This window comes from Heteronotia binoei, chromosome 19, assembly GCF_032191835.1.
Source record: "Heteronotia binoei isolate CCM8104 ecotype False Entrance Well chromosome 19, APGP_CSIRO_Hbin_v1, whole genome shotgun sequence".
Classification (NCBI taxonomy): Eukaryota; Metazoa; Chordata; class Lepidosauria; order Squamata; family Gekkonidae; genus Heteronotia; species Heteronotia binoei.
In genome coordinates, this window is record NC_083241.1 from 14,355,161 (window position 1) to 14,378,984 (window position 23,824).

Genomic DNA, 23,824 nt, shown 5'->3' on the forward strand with positions numbered 1-23,824 from the left:
CAAAGTTAAAGAATTGTGCGATATGCACAGTTGTCTATTGGAGCTGAGCGTGTGCTCTATAAGCAAGAAGGAACTACAGACGAGATTGAGCAATGTGTTAGATTGTCCAACCAGCATCCTTGCGAGGTGGACCAGTAGTATTATCCTGAAGCGCTGTGACCGCATCAGGTGACTGAGTCTCTGGCCATGATAGCTTTTCTTGCTGGCTTGCATTCTTAGGCACTATGCTTGGCATAACTTTTCAGGTCTTTCTAAGCATTTTTCAGAGTTGGTTATCATCAAGATAGAAAATTTGTATCTGGGCTGCTTCACTTCATGCCATGAGGAGGTGGGGGTGGCGGATCACATGATCAAATGCTTTTCCATACCCTCCCCAAATTCTCCATGCAGAAAACTTGCATATCAAGGAAAAAGGATCTAGCTGAGTCTTCTCCTTGTTTAGTTTTCTAGATGTAGAGTTTTCTTTTGAGCCCAGGGAGCCCTTTTTCATAGTTCAAAGTGGTGCAGTCAAGATACAAGTAATATTCCCTCTAAGCTGTATAATCTTGTGAGTAACAATTCTACTTTGTGAGCTGCTGCATAAATTAGTTTGCTCTGGGGCCATTTTTCCTGAACTGAGACAAAAATGTGTGAGCTGGAGGCTAAAAAATTGTGAGCTAGCTCACACGTACTCCGTTTAGAGGGAACACTGGATACAAGGTGATCCCCTCAGGGAGGCAGAAGGAGCTGCTTGAAGATGACCTCACATTTTCTTGAGTAGACTTGGGAGGTTAACCTCTGTGGGGAACGAGGTGTGGAAGAGGAAGGTATTTGCACGCCTGGCAGGCTACAGCTGTAGAAGGTTTGGTCTGAACAAGGCAAATGTCGCTGTTACAAGACGAGACCCCGGGTCATCCCTTAGACTGGCCTTTTGTGTACTTTCAAATCTTGATGTTGCCCTTTTTTAAAAGCAAATTGCTAGTTCTCATGTTTGCAGAGGCTACCAAATAGTCAAATAAAAAAAAATGTGGAATTTAGCAAGGGGTGGTTTGCAGATGAATGTAGTCTTTCCGCTCAGCCAGTCCGCTTGCCCCATTGGCTGAACATTTGCATCACTGCTAAGAACTCTGCTTTCGTGGTTTTGACGCAGGGCGCTTGGCCGACTGACTGAGAAGCTCCTCTTGAGTTCAGCAGAAGCTTACTGGCTCTGATGTAAAGCTGTAGATGAATCACATGGGACGGCCCTTCCATTGACACCAGAGGGGCTTTCTTCTGAGAAGCTGTTTTTTTAGAATAGGTATGGAAAGCTTTGAGTGGGGGAGGGGGGACAGTTCGGGAAGGACACGATAGAACGCAGCTCGATACTGCTTAGCTTAGAAAATAGGCCCCCAGAATTTAAGGAGACTTGATCCCTGGCGGAAGCTGGGTTTTCAGGTAGCTGGCTTGAGGTTGACTCAGCTTTCCATCCTTCCGAGGTTGGTAAAATGAGTACCCAGCTTGCTGGGGGGAAAGTGTAGATGACTGGGGAAGGCAGTGGCAAACCACCCCGTAAAAAGTCTGCCGTGAAAACACTGTGAGAACAACGTCACCCCAGAGTTGGAAACGACTGGTGCTTGCACGGGGGACCTTTCCTTTCCTCTCCCCGATAACAATGCGCCGTTGGATTGCAGCCTTGATCGAAGCAGAAGCCGCCGATGTTACTTTTTCCATCTTGGAATGCAACCCTCAAAAGAGGGCTGGTAAGAATGCCCTGAGGGGCTGAAGGTAGATTTGTAGGTATGTGCGTTAAGCTCCTTGGACTGAGTGCAGAGAAAGGAGGAGACCATGACGCAGGCTGTTGCCAGGACTTGCATGCATCATTCACGGGACTTGGGATTTTTGAGCATGACGATTTTGCAGAACTTGACAGCTGTGTCTCTCCCATCCCATCCCCGCAGGCTGTAGTTACCTGTTTCATTATCCTAATGCCATTATCTCAATACACAGATTTATAGCTTTGTTTCCCCACTTATCAGTAATAATATGTATATACTCAAGGGTGGAATTCTAGCAGGAGCTCCTTTGCATATTAGGCCACACCCTCCTGATGTAGCCAGTCCTCCAAGAGCTTACAGGAGGCCCTGCACTAAGAGCCCTGTAAGCTCCTGGAGGACTGGCTACATCAGGGGGTGTGGCCTAATATGCAAAGGAGCTTCTGCTAGAATTCCACCGCTGTATATTCTGCAAAGCATGATGCACAGTGCTTTAAAGAATGATGGCAAACATGCAGGTAATAAATAACAACAGTATAAAATGTAACTAGGATTTTCTAGTTCAGTGCTAAAACTCAGGGGCAACCGTGAAGTTGATGGGCAACAGATTCAGGACAGACAAAAGGAAACAACACTCTGGAAAATGAACCATCCGATTGTGGAATTTGCTGCTAGTGAAAGTAGTAATGTTCCTGAGCAGTGATGGTTTGAGAAGGGAATTAGGGGGATTCATGGTGTACTGAGGTAGCCAGCATGGCTTAATGGTAGTGGAGTGTTGGACTAAGATCTGGGAGACCCGGATTTGAATCCCCTGTCTGCAGTGGAAGCTTGCTAAGAGACCAGGGACTAGTCACCCACACTACCCTAAATTGTGATTGCTGTGAGGATAAAACTAAGGTAAGGAGCAGGGGTGGCCAAACCTTCTTAATGTAAGAGCCACATAGAATAAACATCAGATCTTTGAGAGCCGCAAGACATGAACATGAGGAAGAGGAAAGAAGGGGGAGGGAAAGGTGGAAAGAAAGGAACTTTAAATGCCTTCTCCAAGCCCCCAATCAGTTTGCTTGGTTTGGAGAAGGGATTTAGAGAAAAACGCCTTCTCCAAGCTGGCCAACAGGGTGGAAGAGGAGGGGTGGTAGGGACTTCAGGAGCCACACAGTATGTGTGAAAGAGCTTTAGTGAACCACAGTTTAGCCACCCCTGATAAGGAGAAAACGGAAAGCTTCTTTGGATCTTTGTTGGGGAGAAAGAAGGGGTATAAATGAAGTCAATGACATGAAGAACAAGCCCATCAATGGGTGCATTCACACTATACTAAACAATGTGTTTTACAACAGGATTTTTACTGCGTAAGAAAAGCAAAAATCCAGTTGCAAAACGCATTGTTTAGTGTGAATGCACCCAGTGTCTACTCGCCATGACTGTAGAAGGATCTAGAGGCACTAAAGCTCTGAATACAACGTTCCCTCTAAGCTGTGGAGTCTTGTGAGCAAAAATTCTAATTTGTGATCTACTGGTGTTAAAGTTGTGAGCTGCTGCATAAATTAGTTTGCTCTGTGGCCATTTTCTGCGAGATAAGACAAAAAATGTGTGAGCCGGAGGCTAAAAAACTGTGAGCTAGCTCACACTAACTCACCTTAGAGGGAACACTGGTGTGGGGAGGTAACGTAAGGGCCAGGCCTTGGTTTGTCTGTCCCACTTGTCGGTCCTTCAGAGCAAGCAAGTGGCTATTGTGTTAAATGGGATGCTGGAAGAAGGAGATATTGGATTTATATCCCGCCTTCCACTCTGAAGAGTCTCAGAGTGGCTCCTTTCCCTTCCTCCCCCACAACAGACCCCCTGTGAGGTGGGTGGGGCTGAGAGGGCTCTCACAGCAGCTGCCCTTTCAAGGACAACTCCTGTGATAGCTCTGGCTGACCCAAGGCCATTCCAGCAGGTGCAAGTGGGGAATCAAACCCGGTTCTCCCAGATAAGAGTCCGCACACTTAACCACTACACCAGACTGGCTCTCCTAACTGGACTCTACACTACACCAAACTGGACTCCGTGGTCCACTGCATGGGTCGTCTCCCTGTACAAAAAATGACATAAGAAAATCATTTCTTATATTTCATGCAATGTGGGAAGATGGAGATGTGGGGTCAGCAAAGGTTAAACATGTGGTCCTAAGCTTTGTTGTGGTGTGAATGTGACATCAGGCAAACAGCCCTGAGGGATTTCAGTACTATTGGCTCCAGAGTGCCGGTGGAAGGCATACATTGCAGCTGTTTTGCTGAAGCAGAGCAGGCTAAGTGCCCGCAGCGGAGACCTCCTGTGAAACCTGGTTTGGGTCACTGCGGTGAAAGACTAGGGGGGTTGTATGTGAAATATCAAGGATTTCAGATCAGTCAGCGGCAAAACGCGTGTAATAAAGATGCAGCAGGTCATACTGTGGCAGATGCCTAAGAATCTGCATTGAAACCAAATGCTGATCTGACACGAGAGCCAGAGAAAGGAGCCTCTCATTCAAACTTTGTTCTGTACAGAACATGCCTTTAAAAAAAGTTGCTTGATGTGCTGTTGTAAACCCAGTTTTCTGAGCTGCGAGCGCTTTAGGACATGCCCTTTGTTGTGCCCTGAGTGGCAGTGTCTTCCTCCTCCTGAGATTTCAGCTAGCTAGATCAATCTGTTTTTCTCTTTCCAAGTCAGCTTGTCATCTGTGGAAGCCTGGTGTGTTGTGGAGCAGGGGTCCCCAATCCCTGGGCCATGGACCAGTACCGGTCCATGGCCTGTTAGCAACCGGGCCATGAGTTGTATAATTATTTCATTATATATTACAATGTAGTAATAATAATAGTAAGAAGAAGACATTGGATTTATATCCTGCTCTCCACTCTGAATCTCAGAGTGGCTCACAATCTCCTTTACCTTCCTCCTGCACAACAGACATCCTGTGAGGTGGGTGCGGCTCAGAGAGCTCTCACAGAAGCTGCCCTTTCAAGGACAACCTCTGCCAGAGCTACGGCTGACCCAAGACCATTCCAGCAGCTGCAAGTGGAGCAATGGGAATCAAACCAGGTTCTCCCAGATAAGAGTCCGCACACTTCATCACAACACCAAACTAATAGAAATAAAGTGCACAATTGTATCATCCCAAAACCTTCCCTCCCCCGCCCCTTCTGTCTGTGGGAAAATTGTCTTCCACAAAACTGGTCCCTGGTGCCAAAAAAGTTGTGGACCACTGTTGTGGAGGATTTGGGGAGAATGTTCTGTGTCAGAGTGTGATTTCCACATTATCAGGCTGTTCCATCTTTTGTACTTCAGTATTCTGTGGAACCCGGTAAGATCCATCGTGAAAGGAAGCTGTCTTTCAGGGAGATTGTCAGAACTGGCCTCTCAATACTGGGAGGTATTTGTGAGTTTCCTTCATGGTGCAGGGGGTTGGACTGGATGTCCCTGGAGGTACCTTCCAACTCTATGATTCTGTGATTCATTGAGGAGCTCAGATAAGCTTCTGAGGAGTCCTTCCTGAGGGTGTGAAGGGAAATGTGGTAGCTGGTTGGTCCTTTTTGCTTGGGCAGAGCATTGCCTAGAAGTAACTTCCTGTTCTTTCCAACTCTGGTGACCAATATTGTTAGCAGATGATACTGCTGACCAATATTATTAGCAAATTATATTTATTCATTTATTTCATAGGCTTATATTCCGCCCTTTCCTGTAAATGGGCTCAGGGTGGATCACAACATACAGTAACAACAATAAAAAAAATTCAGAGTTAAAACACTACATTAAAATTAAACAAGTGGAAACAATAAAACAATAAATAAAATGCACCACAGGCAGAAAGGGCACATCATACAAGGTAAGCAATTATAGGCCCAGATTAAATTATGGTAGTAATAGCAGGATAGCACTGCAGTAAGACACAGTGTCACCACAAGGGAGGCCAGCTGATGGAATAATAGCTGGAATAGGACACCCGCTGCCTCAGCCATAAGCCTGGTGGAATAGCTCCGTCTTGAGGCCCTACAGAATGGCAGTAGCTCAGGTAGGGCCTGGATCTCCATAGGGAGCTGATTCCACCAGGCAGGGGCAAGGGCTGAAAAGGCCTTGGCGCTTGTTGAGGCAAGTCGGACATCCTTAGGGCCAGGGGTGGTCAGGAGGTGTTGCGTAGCCGATCGCAACGACCTCCGGGGCGTATCTGGGGAAAGGCGGTCCCTCAGGTATGTTGATCCCAGATCGCGTAAGGCTTGAAACGTCAGTACCAGAACCTTGAAGTGGATCCAGTACTTAATAGGTAGCCAGTGCAACTGGCGCAGCGCTGGCTGAATGCTTGCCCATAGAGGCATCGTTAGCAGGTACAAGAGAAAGAGGAAAGGAGTCCCATTAATTGGATCTGACTCCCTAAATCAGGTTTTTATGGAATCATGTGCCTGTTGAGACAAATGATGATGTAAGATTTGTTCCAAAAGTAATCGCTTGTTTATGGTTCTTTTATTGGGCAAAAAACAAACAAACAAAGATGTACAACATAGAAAGGAAAGGAAATGGATGGGTGTGATTTTCCAGTATAAGGCCATTGTATTAGCATGTTCCTGGATTTTGAAGCGGTGATCATTTAAGAGAGGACATTTTTCTCGTGAGGGTTTGACCGCCATCTTGATTGCAGTGAACTGCTGAGTGACAGTCTAAATCAAAATAGCCTGCAAGATGGCAAAAATACTTGAGAAGTAGTTTGAGAGCAATGAGTGTCATTCATTCCGTCAACTGATTTTCCCTTCTGCCCCCCCCCTTTTTTTTTTTTTAAGGAAAAGGAGAAAGACAAGGAGAAAACCAAAGAGAGAGACTCCAAGGAGAAAGACAAGGACAAGAAAACCGTCAATGGACATGCCTTCAGCACAATCCGAATGGTGGGACCCATTGTCTGTTACCACTGTTCAAAGACTTTTAACAAGGATTCCTTTGTGTGTGCAAGTAAGTTGGCTGTTCACTTTGTGCAGCATATAATGATGGATTTGTGCAAGGAGCTTCTTAATCAAAATGTTGACAACGATGAAGTTAACTGGAATGGAAGTCGTTTTGGCCCCAGGGAGAGACTGGATAGGATACAGAAAGGCTCAAGTGATATGGCCTTTTTATGGCTGAAGAGTAGCAACTGAGGCCTAGTCTACATGAGACTTTGGCATGAGGTGGTAAACCGTAGCATTTCAGACTCTGTGTGTGTATGATTGTGTTTTTGCATATTCCCCCATGTATGTTTTTTTAAACCTGGACAAGGCTGACAGAGAGGGGTTCTAGTACAGCCTGCTCCTTCCTGGTGCTAATTTCCTGCTTTCCACAAGGCTTGTTTATGTAAGAGAACATTCAGAAATGTAACCCTCCCCTCACAACATGGTATGACCCATTCAGCCACTTCATTCTTCTGCTTCTGTAGACGTGCATGTGTCAGTCATATGTCCCAGAGAGTGTGGTGGAAACCAATTTACCCTTGGCTTCATCGTCTACTGATCGGGTAACTTTATATTCCTAGGAACCAGGTCTTGTAAAGCCAACCAGATAGGGCGAGAGGGAAGGTAGTACAGGGGTGCTTTCACACACGTTAAATAACACACTTTTCAATGCACTTTGCAACTGGATTTTACTGTGTGAAATGGCAAAATCCATTGTTAAATATTTACTGCTGAAGTGGATTGAAACTGTGTATGAAAGCATACTAGATCTGTTGAGAAACCTTGGCCTCCTCTACACAGCTCTGTTTGGTGTGTTTTTTCCTTTTTGGCGGAAAGATTGGAGCAGCAGGGTAGTGGTGTTAGCCCATTGAAGCAAAAACAAAATAGAAATCCAGTGGCACTTTAAAAACTAACCACATTTATTCCAGTATGAGCTTTTGTGACACAGCTCACTTCTTCTAATATAATGGGAAGAAAGAAATACTTATACATAATTTTTACAACAAATTGCAGGAGGGAGGAGTTAAGCAGAGAAGCTTAGTATAATAAAAAGAGCTGAGATTCTTTGTGCTGATTTGAACCACCTAATCCATCTCACTAACCACTAACCTGCACCATCTCTGAGAGAGGCAGTAGTGTTCTGGAAAGATACTGCAGGGATATGAGAGTTAGAGAAAAATGGCATCCAGGGCTGAGGAATTTACTAGTCGTACTTGAATTCCTTGACTGTTTAAAAAAGAGTCCTGTCTTGTTACTCTGTCTTGAGGAGGAGGGAACATAGAATAATCAAGATATAAGAGACAATCAAGTCCAGCCCCCTGCACAATGCAGGAAATTCACAAATACCTCCCCCCCCCAATGCCCCCAGTGACACTGCTCCATGCCCAGAGGATGGCAAAAAGTCTCCAGGATCCCTGGCCAAACTGGCCTGGAGAAAATTGCTTCCTGACCCCAAAGTAGTGATCAGAATTTCTCTGGACGTGTAAGAAGTGACCAAAAAGAAGATGTTAGAACTGACCTGCACAGCCCACCATCTATGTTAATTTGGGTCCAAGTGAGCCTCTGAAGTAGAGAAAGGTGGATGCTGGTTCACATCAGCTGTGTGTACGGAGGGAAGAGAGGTGTGCCTGAGTCACGGGCAGTGATGCAATTTGGTTCTTCCCTCCGCGTCACGTCAAGTTTAGAAAGGCAAAAGTGATTCTTGTTACCTGAAGGAGGAATTTCCTGCACTTGCCTTTTTTGTTGCTGTTGACTAGGTGGAGATCACAGTGAGTGGTAAAGGTCATCTAGAGAGGTTGCCCAACCAGTGTTGATGACAATAAAGATAATCTAAAGCTTCCCTTGCACACACACCCCCCAATAAAAATGGCAAATAACTCATAAGTCCCCCAGGGGTTGCGTTGGGAGGACTAAGTTGGTGGTGGAAAGTGCAGTCAAGTCACAGCTGATTTATGGTGACCCCACAGGCAAGAGGCATTCAGAGGTGGTTTGCCATTGCCTGCTTCTGCATCACGATCCTGGTATTCCTTGGTGGTTTCCCATTCATCTACTAGCCAAGAACGACCTTGCTTAGATCAGGCTAGCCTGGACCACATCCAGCTCAGGGCAAAAAGTTAGTTGAGGTAAAATTCATTTGCTTACTATGTAGGAAGTCCCATTCTTCTTTCAAGGAGCTTCAGAGCGGGTCTTGAAGGTTGGTTTTCTTTGTAGAAACTCTTGTTCGTGCAAGTAGCTGACCCCGCCCTGAGCCTGCTTCGGTGGGGAGGGCAGGATATAAATCAAATAAAGTATAAGTGTAGTGATTAAGTGCGCGGACTCTTATCTGGGAGAACCAGGTTTGATTCCCCACTCCTCCACTTGCACCTGCTGGAATGGCCTTGGGTCAACCATAGCTCTGGCAGAGGTTGTCCTTGAAAGGGCAGCTGCTGTGAGAGTCCTCTCCAGCCTCACCCACTTCACAGGGTGTCTGTTGTGGGGAAGGAAGGGAAAGGAGATTGTGAGCCGCTCTGAGACTCTTGAGATTCGGAGGGCGGAATATAAATCCAATATCATCATCACCATCATCATCATCATCTCTCTTGACTTAGTCCTCTCACTCTCTCCATATGGTCCTCCATGGGAACATACGTCTCTGCAGGTCTTTCCTGTGCATATAATGCCCTCGGCCTTGGGTCAGCCATAGCTGTGGCAGAGGTTGTCCTTGAAAGGGCAGCTGCTGTGAGAGCTTTCTTGGCCCCACCCACCTCACAGGGTGTCTGTTGCAGGGCAGGAAGATAACAGAGATTGTGAGCCGCTCTGAGACTCTGAGATTCAGAGTATAGGGCAGGATATAAATCCAATATTATCAACTTCTTCAAGTCAGGACTGGTTTTTTTGTCCAGTTGCATAAATGCTCTCTGGTGGGCCTTACTGCATGCAGTGTCAGCTGTGTGAAATGGGAGGGGGGAACGTGCATGTCATGAAATACATCATTTCCCACAAAACACCCAGCCTTCTGTTTCGACAGTCAGATCTGGTGGCCTGAGAACCACATGTTGCTTCTGCAAGGCTACGAACAAAGGGGACGTGCGTGGTTATAATTAATGACTGCTTGCCTACTCAAAATGAAGGCAGGAACCCGCCCTTTCCCGGATTGGAGCTTTTGATGATGTTTTCTGACCTTTACATTTTGAAATAAATGATGTCAAAATGTGCAGGGGACAGAAAGGAATTAAAATGGTCTCAAAAAGGTATGGAATTGGGTTGGGGAATGGATAGATGATTTTGGGCTCCGCAAAACTGATCTTTTCCCACTGAATCATAGAGTTGGAAGGGACCTCCAGGGTCAGTCTAGTCCGACCCCCACTGAAAATGCTTGCTCCCAGAATTTCAGAATTGTAATGTGTAAAAGAGGTGTAAGATACTCTGCGGTAGGCCCAGTGTGGTGTCAGACTAGGCTCTGGGAGGCCCAGGTTGAAATCCCCCATTCTTCCATGGGAGTCAGCTAGGTGATCTTGGGCCAGCCAAACACCTCCACACCTTCAGCCTCACCTGAAACAACAGACTTATTGTGAGGATGAAATGGAGCAGAGGAGGAGGATGTTGTGAGCCATCAAAAGCTTCAGTCTGTGAAAGGTCTGGTTCCTGCCTTCATTTTGAGTAGGCAAACATTGTTATTAATTATAAAATTGTTATTATAACATTGTTATTAATTATAAAAAATGTGTCATCCCTTTGTTTGTGGCCTTACAAAAGCAACGTGTGGTACTCAATGAGGTAAATAAATAATAAATAGCTGGAGAAAGAACGGGTGTGTGATCATCTGGTCCTGTTTAGTTGTCTGAAGGCTTTATTTTGCCTGTGTTGCTTAGATATTTATGCCCCACTTTTCTCCGCAGTAGGGGACACAAAGGGATTTTATTATAATAGCCGCCTTCCAACTGCTGTTCTACCCGCAACAACCTTGTAAAGTAGATCAGGCTGAGTGACGAGCCAGTGGTCACCCAATGAGCTTCCATGGCGGAGTGGTGTTTCCAGGTCCCAGATCTAACACTCTAACCACTAGGCCACACTGTTTTGTAATATGAAAAGCTTGGAATGGAAAGGATGATTTTTCCAATTACTTATAGCCAGCTTCAAGAGGGGATTGGATAAACATATGGAACAGAGTCCATCAGTGGCTATTAGCTACAGGGTATTGTTGGAACTCTGTCTGGGGCAGTGATGCTCTTTATTCTTGGTGCTTGGGGGGGACAGTGGGAGGGCTTCTAGTGACCTGGCCCCACTAGTGGACCTCCTGATGGCACCTGTTGTTGTTTTGATTTTGCCACTGTGTGACAGAGTGTTGGACTGGATGGGCCACTGGCCTGATCCAACATGGCTTCTCTTAAAAAGGTAAAGATAGTCCCCTGTGCAAGCACCAGTCATTTCCGACTCTGGGGTGACGTTGCTTTCACATTTTCATGGCAGACTTTTTATGGGGTAGTTTGCCTTTCCCAGTCACCTACACTTCCCCCCCCCCCCCAGCAAGCTGGGTACTCATTTTACCGACCTTGGAAGGATGGAAAACTGAGTCAACTTTGCGCCGGCTACCTGAACCCAGCTTCCACCGGGATCGAACTCAGGTCGTGAGCAGAGCTGTACTGCAGCTTTACCACTCTGCACCATGGGGCTCTTTAGCTTCTCTTAGGCTCTCTTAAATTTGCTTTTCTTCTGAATACCGTCTTCCATCATCGTTGATTTCAACTGTGTTCATGTGAATGTTTTGGGTTCCCTTCCCCCAGTCTCATAGCATGTCAAACAGCCCCTTATTTTTAAGCTTGTTTTCACCCTCGAGGGCATCTGCTTCCGTGGACTGTTTTCAAACAGAACTCCCAGTACAAAGCAACAACCTTGTTAAGAACCGGCTGCAGTGCGTGTACCTTCGCTGGCTGTTAGCGTTGTCTTTAAAAACCGCAAGAATTCTCATGAAAGGCAGCAAATGTCGGTGGTCCCCAGAGTTTGCCGTATGCCGAAAGAAGCTGGAATTGTTGAACTTGAAAGGCCTTTTTGAAAAAGTCAAGTGGGGACTTGCAAAGACAACCCGCTCTTCTGATCAGGCACATGTTCACCTGCGTTGTTCTTCCTTTATACAGATTGTGATGTCATCGTCCATAAAAGCTGCATGGAGACCGCCATCGCTTGTGGCAAGGCCAAACCGAAGGTAAGAATTCTCTTGTTCTTTGGTGCGCAAGGCCCAGCAGGCCAAAACACAAGACAAGGGTGAATATATGAGGGTGTGGCAGAAGCCATGGGGTTTTAACTGCATGAGATTCATGGATATGTCTTTGGAGATGAGTTGGCTTTCGCAGGCTCTGCAAATCTCTGGCTCTTCGGTCAGTTGGGCAGGTATGTTCCTTCAACCATTGAGGCTTTTAATACAAAGATACTTCCACAGATTCTATACGGTGTGGTCAGAGCTTTTTTTTGTAGCAGGAACTCCTTTGCATATTAGGCCACACACCCCTGATGTAGCCACTCCTCGAAGAGCTTACAGGACTCTTAGTACAGGGCCAACTGTAAGCTCCAGGAAGATTGGCTACATCAGGGGTGTGTGGCCTAATATGCAAAGGAGTTCCTGCTACAAAAAAAGCCCTGGTGTGGATAAATTACATCTCTGATCCTGTTGATTATCCACTCTTACTGTATCTTTATTGAATAGCTGGAGAACTATTTTGTGTTGCAGGAACTGAGCTAAGAATCTAGGGCATGGCTTTGTTCATTTAATCTGAGATTGAACTCCCTTTGATCAGTATAAAACTCCTATGGAGGCCTGTTGCATCATTTCCATTTTTCATTTATTAGCTTCTATGACCAAAGGTCTTAAGCTCAATCAGGCTGTAACAATCGTCAAAACATGCATTGGTATGCAGCAGAACTAACCATATTCACAGAATTCAAACGTTACTGTCAAAATATCCAAATCTAAAAGGGAATAAAATGTTAAAACGGGAATTTCTAATAAAACCTATCACAGTTAAGCCTAGAACTGTCATGTTAACATATATGCCAGATTCTATTACCATCAGATCAATCCAGATTTCTGTCATTTTACATCTACTGAGGTGCTTGTGTGAAGTTAGTGGATAGCAAATGCGAGTAGCTTGGTCTTTCCCTTACGGTGCTCCTAAATACAGGCTATGATGAAACGCTGAGGGAGATCAAAAAGAGGGTAATCAAACTTGATAGAATTAACACAGAGCATCAACTCCTCCCTAGCCCTTTGAACCTCCTTTGCACTGCAAGCCTCCCTGCATATGTAAAATATCTTACCCTTCCTAGCAGTTGCCGCACATTTATGCTAGGTAGTCGGAATGCTTTGCCTACGGCTGAATTGAACAGACAATTTGCTGATACTCCGTTCTCTGGACAGCTCAGTTGTTGTGCCTCTGGCACGACAGAGACCATTGATCATGTTTTATTATTCTGTGACCAATGGTCTTCATTGCGAAAACTTGGGATTTCGCCATTTTGGGGCAAGTACCAACTTGCCTTTTGGTTGGCTGACATAAGTCCTGCAGTTATGTGATCTGTGACCAAATTCTTGACTATTACAGTAGTTTTGAAACACTGTCCTCCTAAGTGTTAATGTGACAATCTTGCAATTTTATTACTGGCATTTTCTTTTCTCAGTCATTCTGTAATTGTTATTGATACTGGAACTGTGATTGTATTGTAAGTTTCTAGCTGTCTTGGTTTTGGAAAAGAGCTGGAAGCTGCACATGCGCTTTCCAAAGTGTCAGACGCAGGGCTTTTTTCATAGCAGGATCTCCTTTTGCATATTAGGCCACACCCCTCTGATGTATCCGATCCTCCAAGAGCTTACAGGGCTGTTATTGCAGGGTCTACTTGCTCTTGGAGGATTGGCTACATTGGAGGGGTGTGGCCTAATATGCAAAGGAATTCCTGCTACAAAAAAGGCCCTGAGACCACTCTAGTCCAGGATAGTTTCAGGGTGTATCCATGTTGGTCTGCAACAGAACAGCTAGATTTGAATCAAGGAACACCTTAGATTTTTAGTGCATGAGCTTTCAAGGGTCAGAGCTTGAAATGCAGTCAGGGCATGCGAGCGTGCTCTCTGGTTTCTTTGCGTTTCCATTCTGGGCTGTTCTTCCCAGTCCTGTGCTAAAACTGTGTGTTCATACTTATTTCCCGGTGGGTGATAGAATGCAGTCTCTTTGACAGACCGAGGCAATTTGGGAAGGGACCGTAGCTCCGTGGTTAGAGCATCTGCTTGGTTTGCAGAAGGTCCCAGGTTCAACCCCCAGCATTTCCAGTTAAAAGGAATTGGGTAGGAGGGGATTTGAAAGACACCCCCCACCCGATGCCCTGGGGAGCTGTTACCAGTCTGAGTGGACAATACAGACCTTGGTGGACCAATGATTTCATTCGTTAGAAGGCAGCTTTAATGCATGTTCGTTTGTAATCCTGTTTATGACAGCTCCAGTGGACCCCCATTCGTTCTTTGGAGAATGTTCAGGAACATCAGATGCTTCTCAAAAAATAATCTCCGTATTTCATACTTCCTTGTGTTATTGAAACTTTAGCTTTTAGACTATGTGTGTGCCCACTTGCAGTCCTAGCTTCCTTCCTGCAACAGTATTTTGAGGCCTGTGCCTTGGATCAAACATCCATTATTCACGTTCAGAACGCCAGTCTTCTGCAGCCTCACTTTATATGCTTGTGACTCACCCTGAAGTGTCTGCCTGGATGGCTCACTGATGTGAAGCAGCACGGCACTCCTGACAGACAAGAACAAAATGGATTGCAGGTTTTTCTTTTGAGGGACGCAGGAAGAACTTGCTCATTCAAAAGGTCACAATCTCCTTCCATGAGAACACCTAGAAAACACTTCTGATGGGGTTTTTTCCCATTTTGTGGGAGATTTTTATGCAGGGGTGCTTTAAAAACTATGTCTCCCACATGTCCTGAGGTGACAAATTTGCAAATTTGTGTAGAGGTCTGCACTGCAGGGCTTTCTGAATATCTATGATGGCTCTTCCTCTTAAGCAAGGCTGCCAGGATTGGGCTGAAAATACCTGTGGGGACCCTGCATGTTTGCATGGAAGGCCAGCCAGAAGGATTGTCCTGCTGAACATGTGGTGTAGTGATCTGTCATATAGAGGGTGTCATATAGAAGGCAGTGTGGAGTAGTTTAAGGCTGTCCTATAGAGGATGGTGTAGAGTTTTTTTTCCTGTGGCCCCAGAAGGGCAGACCAGAACCAACGGGTTGAAATTAAATCAAAGAGTTTCTGGCTCAACATGAGGAAGAACTTCCTGACCGTTAGAGTGGTTCCTCAGTGGAACAGGCTTCCTCGGGAGGTGGTGGGCTCTCCTTCCTTGGAGGTTTTTAAACAGAGGCTAGATGGCCATCAGACAGCAATGAGGATCCTGTGAATTTAGGGGGAGGCGTTTGTGAGCTTCCTGCATTGTGCAGGGGGTTCCTTGGGAGGTGGTGGGCTCTCCTTCCTTGGAGGTTTTTAAACAGAAGCTCGATGGCCATCGGACAGCAATGAAGATCCTGTGGTCAGCTGGTTCTGTGATTAGGCAGATCATGAGAGGGAGGGCAGGAAGGGTCGCATCAGTACTTAGTTCTCGTGACCCTTCCTTACACTCCCAGGGAAATGCTGATTGCCACTTTGCGGTCAGGAAGCAATTTTCCCCAGGCCAGTTTGGCCAGGAATCCTGAAGACATTTGGGATGGGGGGGTTGGCCATCTTCTGGGCTTGGTGCAGGGGTCATTGGGGATATGTGAGGGAGAGGTACTTGTGAATTTCTTGCATTGTTCTGGGGGTTGGACTAGATGGCCTTGGAGGTACCTTCCAACTCTAGGGTTCTGTGATTCTATGATCTGAATGTCAGACTAGGACTGGGGAGATATGAATTCAGATCCACACTTGGACATAAATAAAGCTTGGGCCAGTTGCTTCTTCTGACATACCTGGTTGTGAGGGCAAAATAGCAGGACTGCCTCTCCCCATATGTGCCCCAGAGAGCACTTCGTTCAGGGTCCCAAAACCTCCTTAAGATCCCCGGACCAAAAGAGACTCCACTGTCCATCACCAGAGCCGGAGCACTTTCAGTAATAGCCCCTGCTTTGTGGAATACCCTCCCTGAAAACATCAGGGCCCGCGGGACCCGCCACAGTTCCGCAGGGCCTGTAAGACCGAATTATTTAAACTCGCCTTTAGAGGCTGAAGGGAGGTAGCTATTTCTCCAGGCCACCAATAATCCCACCAAATCATCATAACTGAAGTAAGAACATTCAGAGTAATTAAAAATGCACATCTTGGTTTTATGATTGTTTATTTATTTATTTATTTGGTGACTTCTATCCCGCCCTTCCCACAAGTGGCTCAGGGCGGCTTACAACAACAATAAAACAATAAAACAGTAAAATCAGAGCAAGTTATTACCTCTAAAATCAGACAATTAAAACCTAAAAACCTTAAAATTAAACATTAAACTATACAGTATAAACACAAAAATCTGGTAGCTACATTATCTCATCAGGCATAGGCTAACCGGAAGAGGGCTGTCTTACAATTGTAAATTGTACTGGTTGATTTTATTGTGTAATCTGTTTTTAACGTTTTATGAGGTTTAGTTTGTTGTTGTTAGCCGCCTTAAGCCCGCCAGGGGAGGACAGGATATAAATTTGATAAAATAAAATCAGCGTGGCAGAGTGGGAGCTTGAAGCTACATCCTAGTCCAGCACCGTACCACACCGAAATAAAATCATCGGGGGTAGATGTGGTTCAGTAATTAATCTGAGGCGGGAATTCACCTGGTCTTTTTCTTTCGTCTTCAGAAAGGTGGCCTTCAGACGCATGATACATCCTCGTTACCTACAGTAATTATGCGAAATAGAAGTGAGTACCTTTTTTTCCGCCTTCCCTTCCTCGCTGCACTTTCCCAAAATCTGGTGGTTCTGTTCTGTGCCAAGGCAGCTCTTGGTCATTGTTGCCACTGTGGGAGTCAGGAGGCCAGCTTTGCGGAGTGGGTGTCCATAGCAGGCTGCGCGGGGGTTGCCATTCCACACACGCTGGGGCTGAACAAAAAACTCCAGAGGCGGGGTGCTTGAACAACTCACACTTTATTGTGCAATACACACAGTTGTCCCATCCTACACCTGTCCAGGGTTGTTCATTCCACTACCCTTGCGACTGGGGCGGCTTCCTCACTTGTGCCCTCAGACTGCCTTCCCCCCAAGTCTGTTCCAACACAGCCTTTAGAGCTGGTCCTGTGTCCTTGTTCCATTCTCTAAGCGCCTAGCCCTCTTCAGAATAGTCTCACACAAGCCTAGCAGCACTTCCTCGCCTTTAATGGCTGCAGATAGGGCAGACTGTCCTTGACTCCACAGAAATTAGTCCAGGACCATACCTGGTCCACTGGCCTTTCTGCAACATCTGACTTCTGGCTCTGGGATCCTCTGGAGCACTAGCCCCCAGGAGGGAGTCTGCCTGGTGGTGGCCCCGTCCCAGGCACAATCTGGTACTCTGAGTCAGTGTTCCCTCTAAGAAGAAGAAGACTGCAGATTTATACCCTGTCCTTCTCTCTGGATCAGAGTCTCAGAGTGGCTTACAATCTCCTAGGTCTTCTCCCCCCACAACAGACACCCTGTGAGGTGGGTGGGGCTGAGAGGGTTCTAATAGCAGTTGCCTTTTCAAGGACAACTCTTGCGAGAGCTATGGCTGACCCAAGGCCATTCCAGCAGCTGCAAGTGGAGGAGTGGGGAATCAAACCCGGTTCTCCCAGATAAGAGTTCACACACTTAACCACTACACCAAACTGGCTCTTAACCACTACACCAAACTGCGAGTTAGCATGAGCTAGCTCACAGAGTTTTAGCCTCCAGCTCAGACATTTTTGTCTTAGCTCAGGAAAAATGGTCCCAGTAGCTCACAGTAGTTCACAACTTTAATGCCAGTAGCTTACAAACTTAATATCAGCAGCTCACAAAGTGGAATTTTTGCTCACAAGACTGCAGCTTAGAGGGAACATTGCTCTGAGTACTTTCAGTCAGTGAGTAAAAAGAGACTGCTTTTCTGAGACCACCTCTGTTTGCCCTGCCTTTTGTTGCTACAAAGCTGTTCTTGTTCTGAAATCTCCGTGGGTCTCTGGCTATCGTGAAAAGAGGTAGCAGAGCCCCTGAGAAATAAAGCCAGGTTTTCTGATCAAGTCCTGATGGCAGCCGTGGCACAGAATCCAGATCTAGAATACAGCTACTTTTTTCATATGTGTGGGACCGTTTCAGGAGCGCAGGACATGGTGGTAGTCTGGGCTTTTTCTCTGGGGGGAAGCAGTGGAATCTCTTTGTGGAAACGCAATTCTCAAAAAAATGTTTTAAAGATTTCTGAGGGATGCCCATGTGTTTCTCCTTCACTTTCCTCTTGAGAGTTCCAGGGGGGAAAAAAAAAGCCCTGAAGTAAATGCTTGAAGAAGGCATTCCAGCCCAACGACATGACTTTGTAGCATCAGTCGAGGCGGCTCTCTTGGCCTGGGGCCAGGTGCCTGCACTGCAGACAGAAGGTCCCAGGTTCAGTCCTAGGCATCTCCAAACTTTAAAAACCACCATAGATCCTTCCTGGAGAAGGGCACAGGAGTGTCTTCCCTTGTGCTGGATAGAAACGTCTACTTTTTAGGTGCTCTGGGAACATTATATTTCATAGAGGGCCGTCAGGTGTTGTGAGCTGCCTGTTGCCTTTCAAAAGCTACTAAGCAGCTGTCAGTAACCTCTGCAAAGAGAGTTCTGTTTTCTTGCTGCATCTTTACATAATGAACATTGTGTGTAGGGCGGGGGGGGGTGCATTATGAAATTCCAGATTTAAAAAAAAAAGGTAAAGGTAGTCCCCTGTGCAAGCACCAGTCATTTTCGATTCTGGGGTGACGTTGCTTTCACAATGTTTTCACTGCAGACTTTTTACGGGGTGGTTTGCCATTGCTTTCCCCAGTTATCTACACTCCCCCCCCCACAAGCTGGGGGCTCATTTTACTGACCTCGGAAGGATGGAAGGCTGTCAACCTGGAGCCGGCTACTTGAACCAGCTTCCGCTGGGATCGAACTCAGGTCGTGAGCAGAGGGCTCCGACTTAAGTACTGCCTCTTTCCCACTCTGTGCCACAGGGCTCTTTCCAGATACTGAGCCCCAAAGGCTTGAGCGTAGTGTTCATCCATTCGTGTTCCCCTTGTAGGTTCCCAGCCAAAGGAGAGACCTCGATCTGCAATTCTGGCCCCGGATGAGACCGCTGCTCCCCCCGCCTTCAACAGCAGAAGATCCCAACAGAACATGTCGCTTTCCAAAAGCGTCTCCATTCAGAACATCGCTGGGTGAGATTTTACATGCCTCATGAAAACGTGCCTGGTCAAAGGTTGTGGAGATCCCACTGCAGGGGGAGGCCTCTTGCCAGCAGCCCTCTTTGCTCATTCCCACTCCGAGAAGAGTCAGAAAAAACAACACAAACAAAAATGCCCTAGAATTTCCAGTGATTGTTGCTTCCAGGTTTTCCCCAGAAGAAGAACTAAGACTGCAGATTTATACCCCGCCCTTCTCTCTGAATCAGAGACTCAGAGCGCCTCACAATCTCCTATATCTTCTCCCCCCACAACAGACACCCTGTGAGGTGGGTGGGGCTGAGGGGGCTCTCATGGCAGCTGCCCTTTCAAGGACAAGCTCTGTGAGAGCTCTGGCTGACCCAAGGCTATGCTAGCAGGTGCAAGTGGAGGAGTGGGGAATCAAACCTGGTTCTCCCAGATAAGAGAGCTCTGGCTGACCCAAGGCCATGCTAGCAGGTGCAAGTGGAGGAGTGGGGAATCAAACCTGGTTCTCCCAGATAAGAGAGCTCTGGCTGACCCAAGGCCATGCTAGCAGGTGCAAGTGGAGGAGTGGGGAATCAAACCTGGTTCTCCCAGATAAGAGAGCTCTGGCTGACCCAAGGCCATGCTAGCAGGTGCAAGTGGAGGAGTGGGGAATCAGACTCAGTTCTGAGAGGGCTCTCACAGCAGCTGCCCTTTCAAGGACAACCTCTGCCAGAGCTATGACTGACCCAAGGCCATTCCAGCAGGTGCAAGTGGAGGAGTGGGGAATCAAACCCGGTTCTCCCAGATAAGAGTCCACACACTTAACCACTACACCAAACTGGCTCTGATGCAGTGGTGCACAGGAGGTCACATCCTTATCCCTGAGCCTTCTGGTTGCTGGGCCCATCCAGGCAGCCCTAGAAAAGCATTCATGAGGCCTTTAGCAGTGTTTATAGAGCGCCTGCCTTGCCTGGAGCTTCAGTCCCTTGCATGTCCTGTTAAAGGGTTTTGGGTAGCAGAGTTGTAGGCAGTGAGGATGCTCTTTGCTGGGCCAGGCGGACCAACAGTCCGGAGCGCATTTAACATGTGCATCTCTCTTTGAAGAGAAGAATCTCCTTTCCCCTCCTCACAGCAGACAGCCTGTGAGGTAGGTGGGGCTGAGAGAGCTCTGAGAGAACTGCTCTTGAGCAGAACAGCCTTGAAAGAACTTGTAGCTGACCCAAGCAGCTGCGCGTGGAGAAGCAGGGAATCAAACCCCGTTCTCCCAGATAAGAGTCTGCACACTTCACCACCACACCTGCACAGTGCCCCATGTTTTGCACAGAGATGCCAAGACAAGGTTAGTATGTTAGAGCTGTAGTTTGCAATTCCTTTATTTGCTGCTGCAAGGAAATTCCAATCACAGTTCTGTCAAACAGTAGCCTAGGGGGAAAGATTTATGGAGGCACAGGGGTTTGGGAGGAGAAAAGCAATGGGTGGTGTTAAGCATCTCTTTGTGTAGCTGTTTCTCCTCTGTGAGATGCGCCCCTTTCCACTGCTTTGCAAGTGATTTCTTTAATTTCTTTATACATAAGTATGTGCTGCCAAGGCACAACTGTACAATGATGACTTCAGCAAGGGGCTTCCAAGGCAAGTGAAAAGCTGATGTTTGTCAATGCCTTCCTTTGCAGAGTCTTCCTTGGTGGCCTTCCATCCAAATACCGACCCTGTTTAGCTTCTGAGATCTAATAGGGGTAGATTATACCATGCCACCTTTACTCTGTTTATTTATATCTAGGTTTTGTTATGCTTCACTTCTCAGTGTGTTTATGAGGCAGCATACAAAGTTACCGTAAATTTGCAGTCTTCAAAACGTGGCTGGATGATTTGTCAGAGATGCTTTAGACCAGGAGTGGCCGACGGTAGCTCTCCAGATGTTTTTTGCCTACAACTCCCATCAGCCCCAGCCATCAGCCATGCTGGCTGGGGCTGATGGGAGTTGTAGGCAAAAAAAACGTCTGGAGAGCTACCGTTGGCCACCCCTGCTTTAGACTGATCCTGCATGGAGCAGAGGGTGGGACTAGATGGTCGGTAGGGCCCCTTCCAACTCTGTGATTCTATGGAATTATTTTTAAGAAGATGAAATAATACACAATGCCATGGACTCCACACTAAAGTAGTGTTTAGCAGAACTTTAGTAAGGAGTCCAGTTTCTGAGACCCAGCCGTCTGCTGAATGTGTTGCTTCGCTCTGAAATTCTGAATCTCCCCCCCTCCCTTTGTCCTCCAGGGTTGGAAATGATGAAAGCGTCCTACACACTTGGAAGTTTCTTTCTCAGTCTACAGACTCTTTAAATAAGATCAGCCGAGTGAATGAATCCATGGAGTCGTTAACAGATGAAGGTAAGTGGTAGAGAGTCTGAAGAAATGATAAATAGTAGGCAGAGGAATGGGCTTTTGGAAGTTTCCACATGCAGAAATTATGGAGTGTCAACAGCTAATACATCCAAGGAAAGAAGCTGAATTCAATTTCTGTTCCCCCTAAACTAAACTAAACCCTGACACTCCCATTTTTAGGTGGCAGACTTCAGAAGTCTGTCCAGAATATGCAGCCATCACAAAGCCTCTTGCTACCTTCTCCATGCTTCAGGACTGGAGTTCTCTCACCCACCCACCAACCTACCTTTAGCTGCCCTGCTGTCTTCAGCTTCCCCTCCTTTCTTCCCCCTGACTGCCTCTCCTTGGGAAAGCTCTGCACAGTTCCGGACAAAAGGCTTGGGTGAGCATGCAAATCAGGTGGTAGCGATTCACCTGGTGGCTGCTGCAGTGCCTGGCCACAGTGAGTTCTCCATCAAAGGCCAAAACAACCCTGGAAAGAGCCTTGCTGCCTTTTACTGGCAGAAACCAAAGCTTAAACTGGCAATACTATTGTGGTTGCCTAGCAACAGCCAGTGAGGGCATTCATTTCTTAAAGCTGCAGCCGCTGCTTCTGTTATTTGGAGGAATTTTAATCCTAGATGATAGATAGTCAGACAGACAGACAGACAGACAGACAGTCAGTTTTCAGATTTTTTTCCTGTAAACCTGGAGCTTTTTTATGTTTGAAGAAAGAACTGTCTTTTCTGTTCAGGGCTCCGGTCTCTGGATTTAAGTATGCACAGATTTGTTAATGTTGAGAATTAAACATATTGATGCTGTCATAGTCTACAACAGCAGCCTTCAATGTGGTCTCTATGGGTGCCATGATACCACCAGCATGTTTCCAAAAAACATCCTTAAAAAGGATGCAGTCTGGAGTCCTAAATGGAAGAGAATAAAAATGCTCAGGGAGCTTCAGGTTATTGCCTGCCAGCATAGGGACATCGTTTGATGAGATTTCCGGGGCAAATCCTGGTTTGGGGTAATCACGGGAGAACTATCTGGTATCCAGAGGCTTAATCATAATTTTGGCATGCATCACAATAGCAGCATGAACCTGCATTTCACAGCAATAAACTTGTGGGGGGGGGATGCTTTGAAAGGGGAGAGAAGAATATTTGAAGTACTAATACCGAAAGTGTCCTTGCTGCTTTCTCATTTCCAGGTGCAGATATGAATGAAGACCAGCTCATGGGAGATTTTGAAATGGACTCAAAGCAGCTGGAAGCAGAGTCCTGGAGCCTGGTGGTAGACTCCAAGTTCACGCGGCAACAGAAGGAGGATGTTGTGAAGCGGCAAGACGTCATTTATGGTGTGCATTTGGATTGGGGAGGACCGCTAAAGAAAGCCTCAAGACGCTGAACTCTTGTGGCCAATTAGAACAAATGAGCTCTGACGGTGACATCCTCTTTCCTTGTTCTCTGCAGAACTGATGCAAACGGAGATGCATCATGTCCGCACCTTGAAGATCATGAGCGACGTGTACAGCCGGGGGATGGTGCAGGAACTCCAGTTTGAGCAGCAGATGGTGGAGAAGATCTTTCCCTGCCTCGAAGACCTGCTCGTCATCCACAGCCAGTTCTTCCAGCGGATTCTGGAGAGGAAGAAAGAGTCGCTCGCGGACAGAAGCGACAAGAACTTTGTCATCAAGAGAATCGGAGACATCCTGGTGCATCAGGTAAGCAGCAGAAGGTGTCCATGCAGACTGAGAGCAGCTGTGAAACACAAAATATGATATGTATATTTTGGGGTTAGGTATACCAAGACAAAACTACCCAGTTTGGTGTAGTGGTTAGGTGTGTGGACTCTTATCTGCTACTGCTATCTGCTACTACAGTTTGGTGTAGTGGTTAGGTGTGCGGGCTCTGGGAGAACCGGGTTTGATTCCCCACTCCTCCTTGCAGCTGCTGGAATGGCCTTGGGTTAGCCATAGCTATCACAGGAGTTGTCCTTTAAAGAGTAGCTGCTGTGAGAGCCCTCTCAGCTCCACCCACCTCTCAGGGTATCTGTTGTGGGGGGAGAAGATATAGGAGATTTTAAGCCGCTCTGAGTCTCTGATTCAGAGAGAAGGGCAGGGTATAAATCTGCAGTCGTCTTCTTCTAATTCTGCATAAAAAAGGCATCATGTTGCAACAGGAAGGAATTGCACAAATTATTTATTCTGCATAATATGTTTTACTCACGGTAAAGAGGGGGAGTCATGTACATACATGAGCGTTGTCTAGTTGCAACAGATTCATAGCAATGCCAGCAAGGGACCTTCAAGGCAAGCGAGAAGCATAAATGGTTTGCCATTTCCTTCCTCTGCAGCACCTTCCTTGGAAGTCACCCACACAAGCACTGACCATGATTAGCTTTTAAGATCTGACAGGATCGGGCTGTGCTATGTCACCTTCCCTCCCAGCAGTGAGCAACACAGCAGCACGTAACATCCCAGTATCACTCGCCAGGG

At 46.7% G+C, this 23,824-nt stretch overlaps 1 protein-coding gene across 1 annotated transcript in view; it reads left to right on the plus strand.

Annotated features, from left to right (window-relative positions):
- Positions 1-23,824, plus strand: part of AKAP13 (A-kinase anchoring protein 13) — a 126,448-nt gene that overhangs the window by 72,424 nt on the left and 30,200 nt on the right. The window contains exons 9-15 of the mRNA XM_060260418.1: positions 6,518-6,683; positions 11,773-11,840; positions 16,488-16,548; positions 18,871-19,006; positions 21,245-21,357; positions 22,538-22,684; positions 22,800-23,050. Coding sequence (XP_060116401.1) covers positions 6,518-6,683; positions 11,773-11,840; positions 16,488-16,548; positions 18,871-19,006; positions 21,245-21,357; positions 22,538-22,684; positions 22,800-23,050 — 942 coding nt within the window. The remainder of the gene's footprint in view (positions 1-6,517; positions 6,684-11,772; positions 11,841-16,487; positions 16,549-18,870; positions 19,007-21,244; positions 21,358-22,537; positions 22,685-22,799; positions 23,051-23,824) is intronic.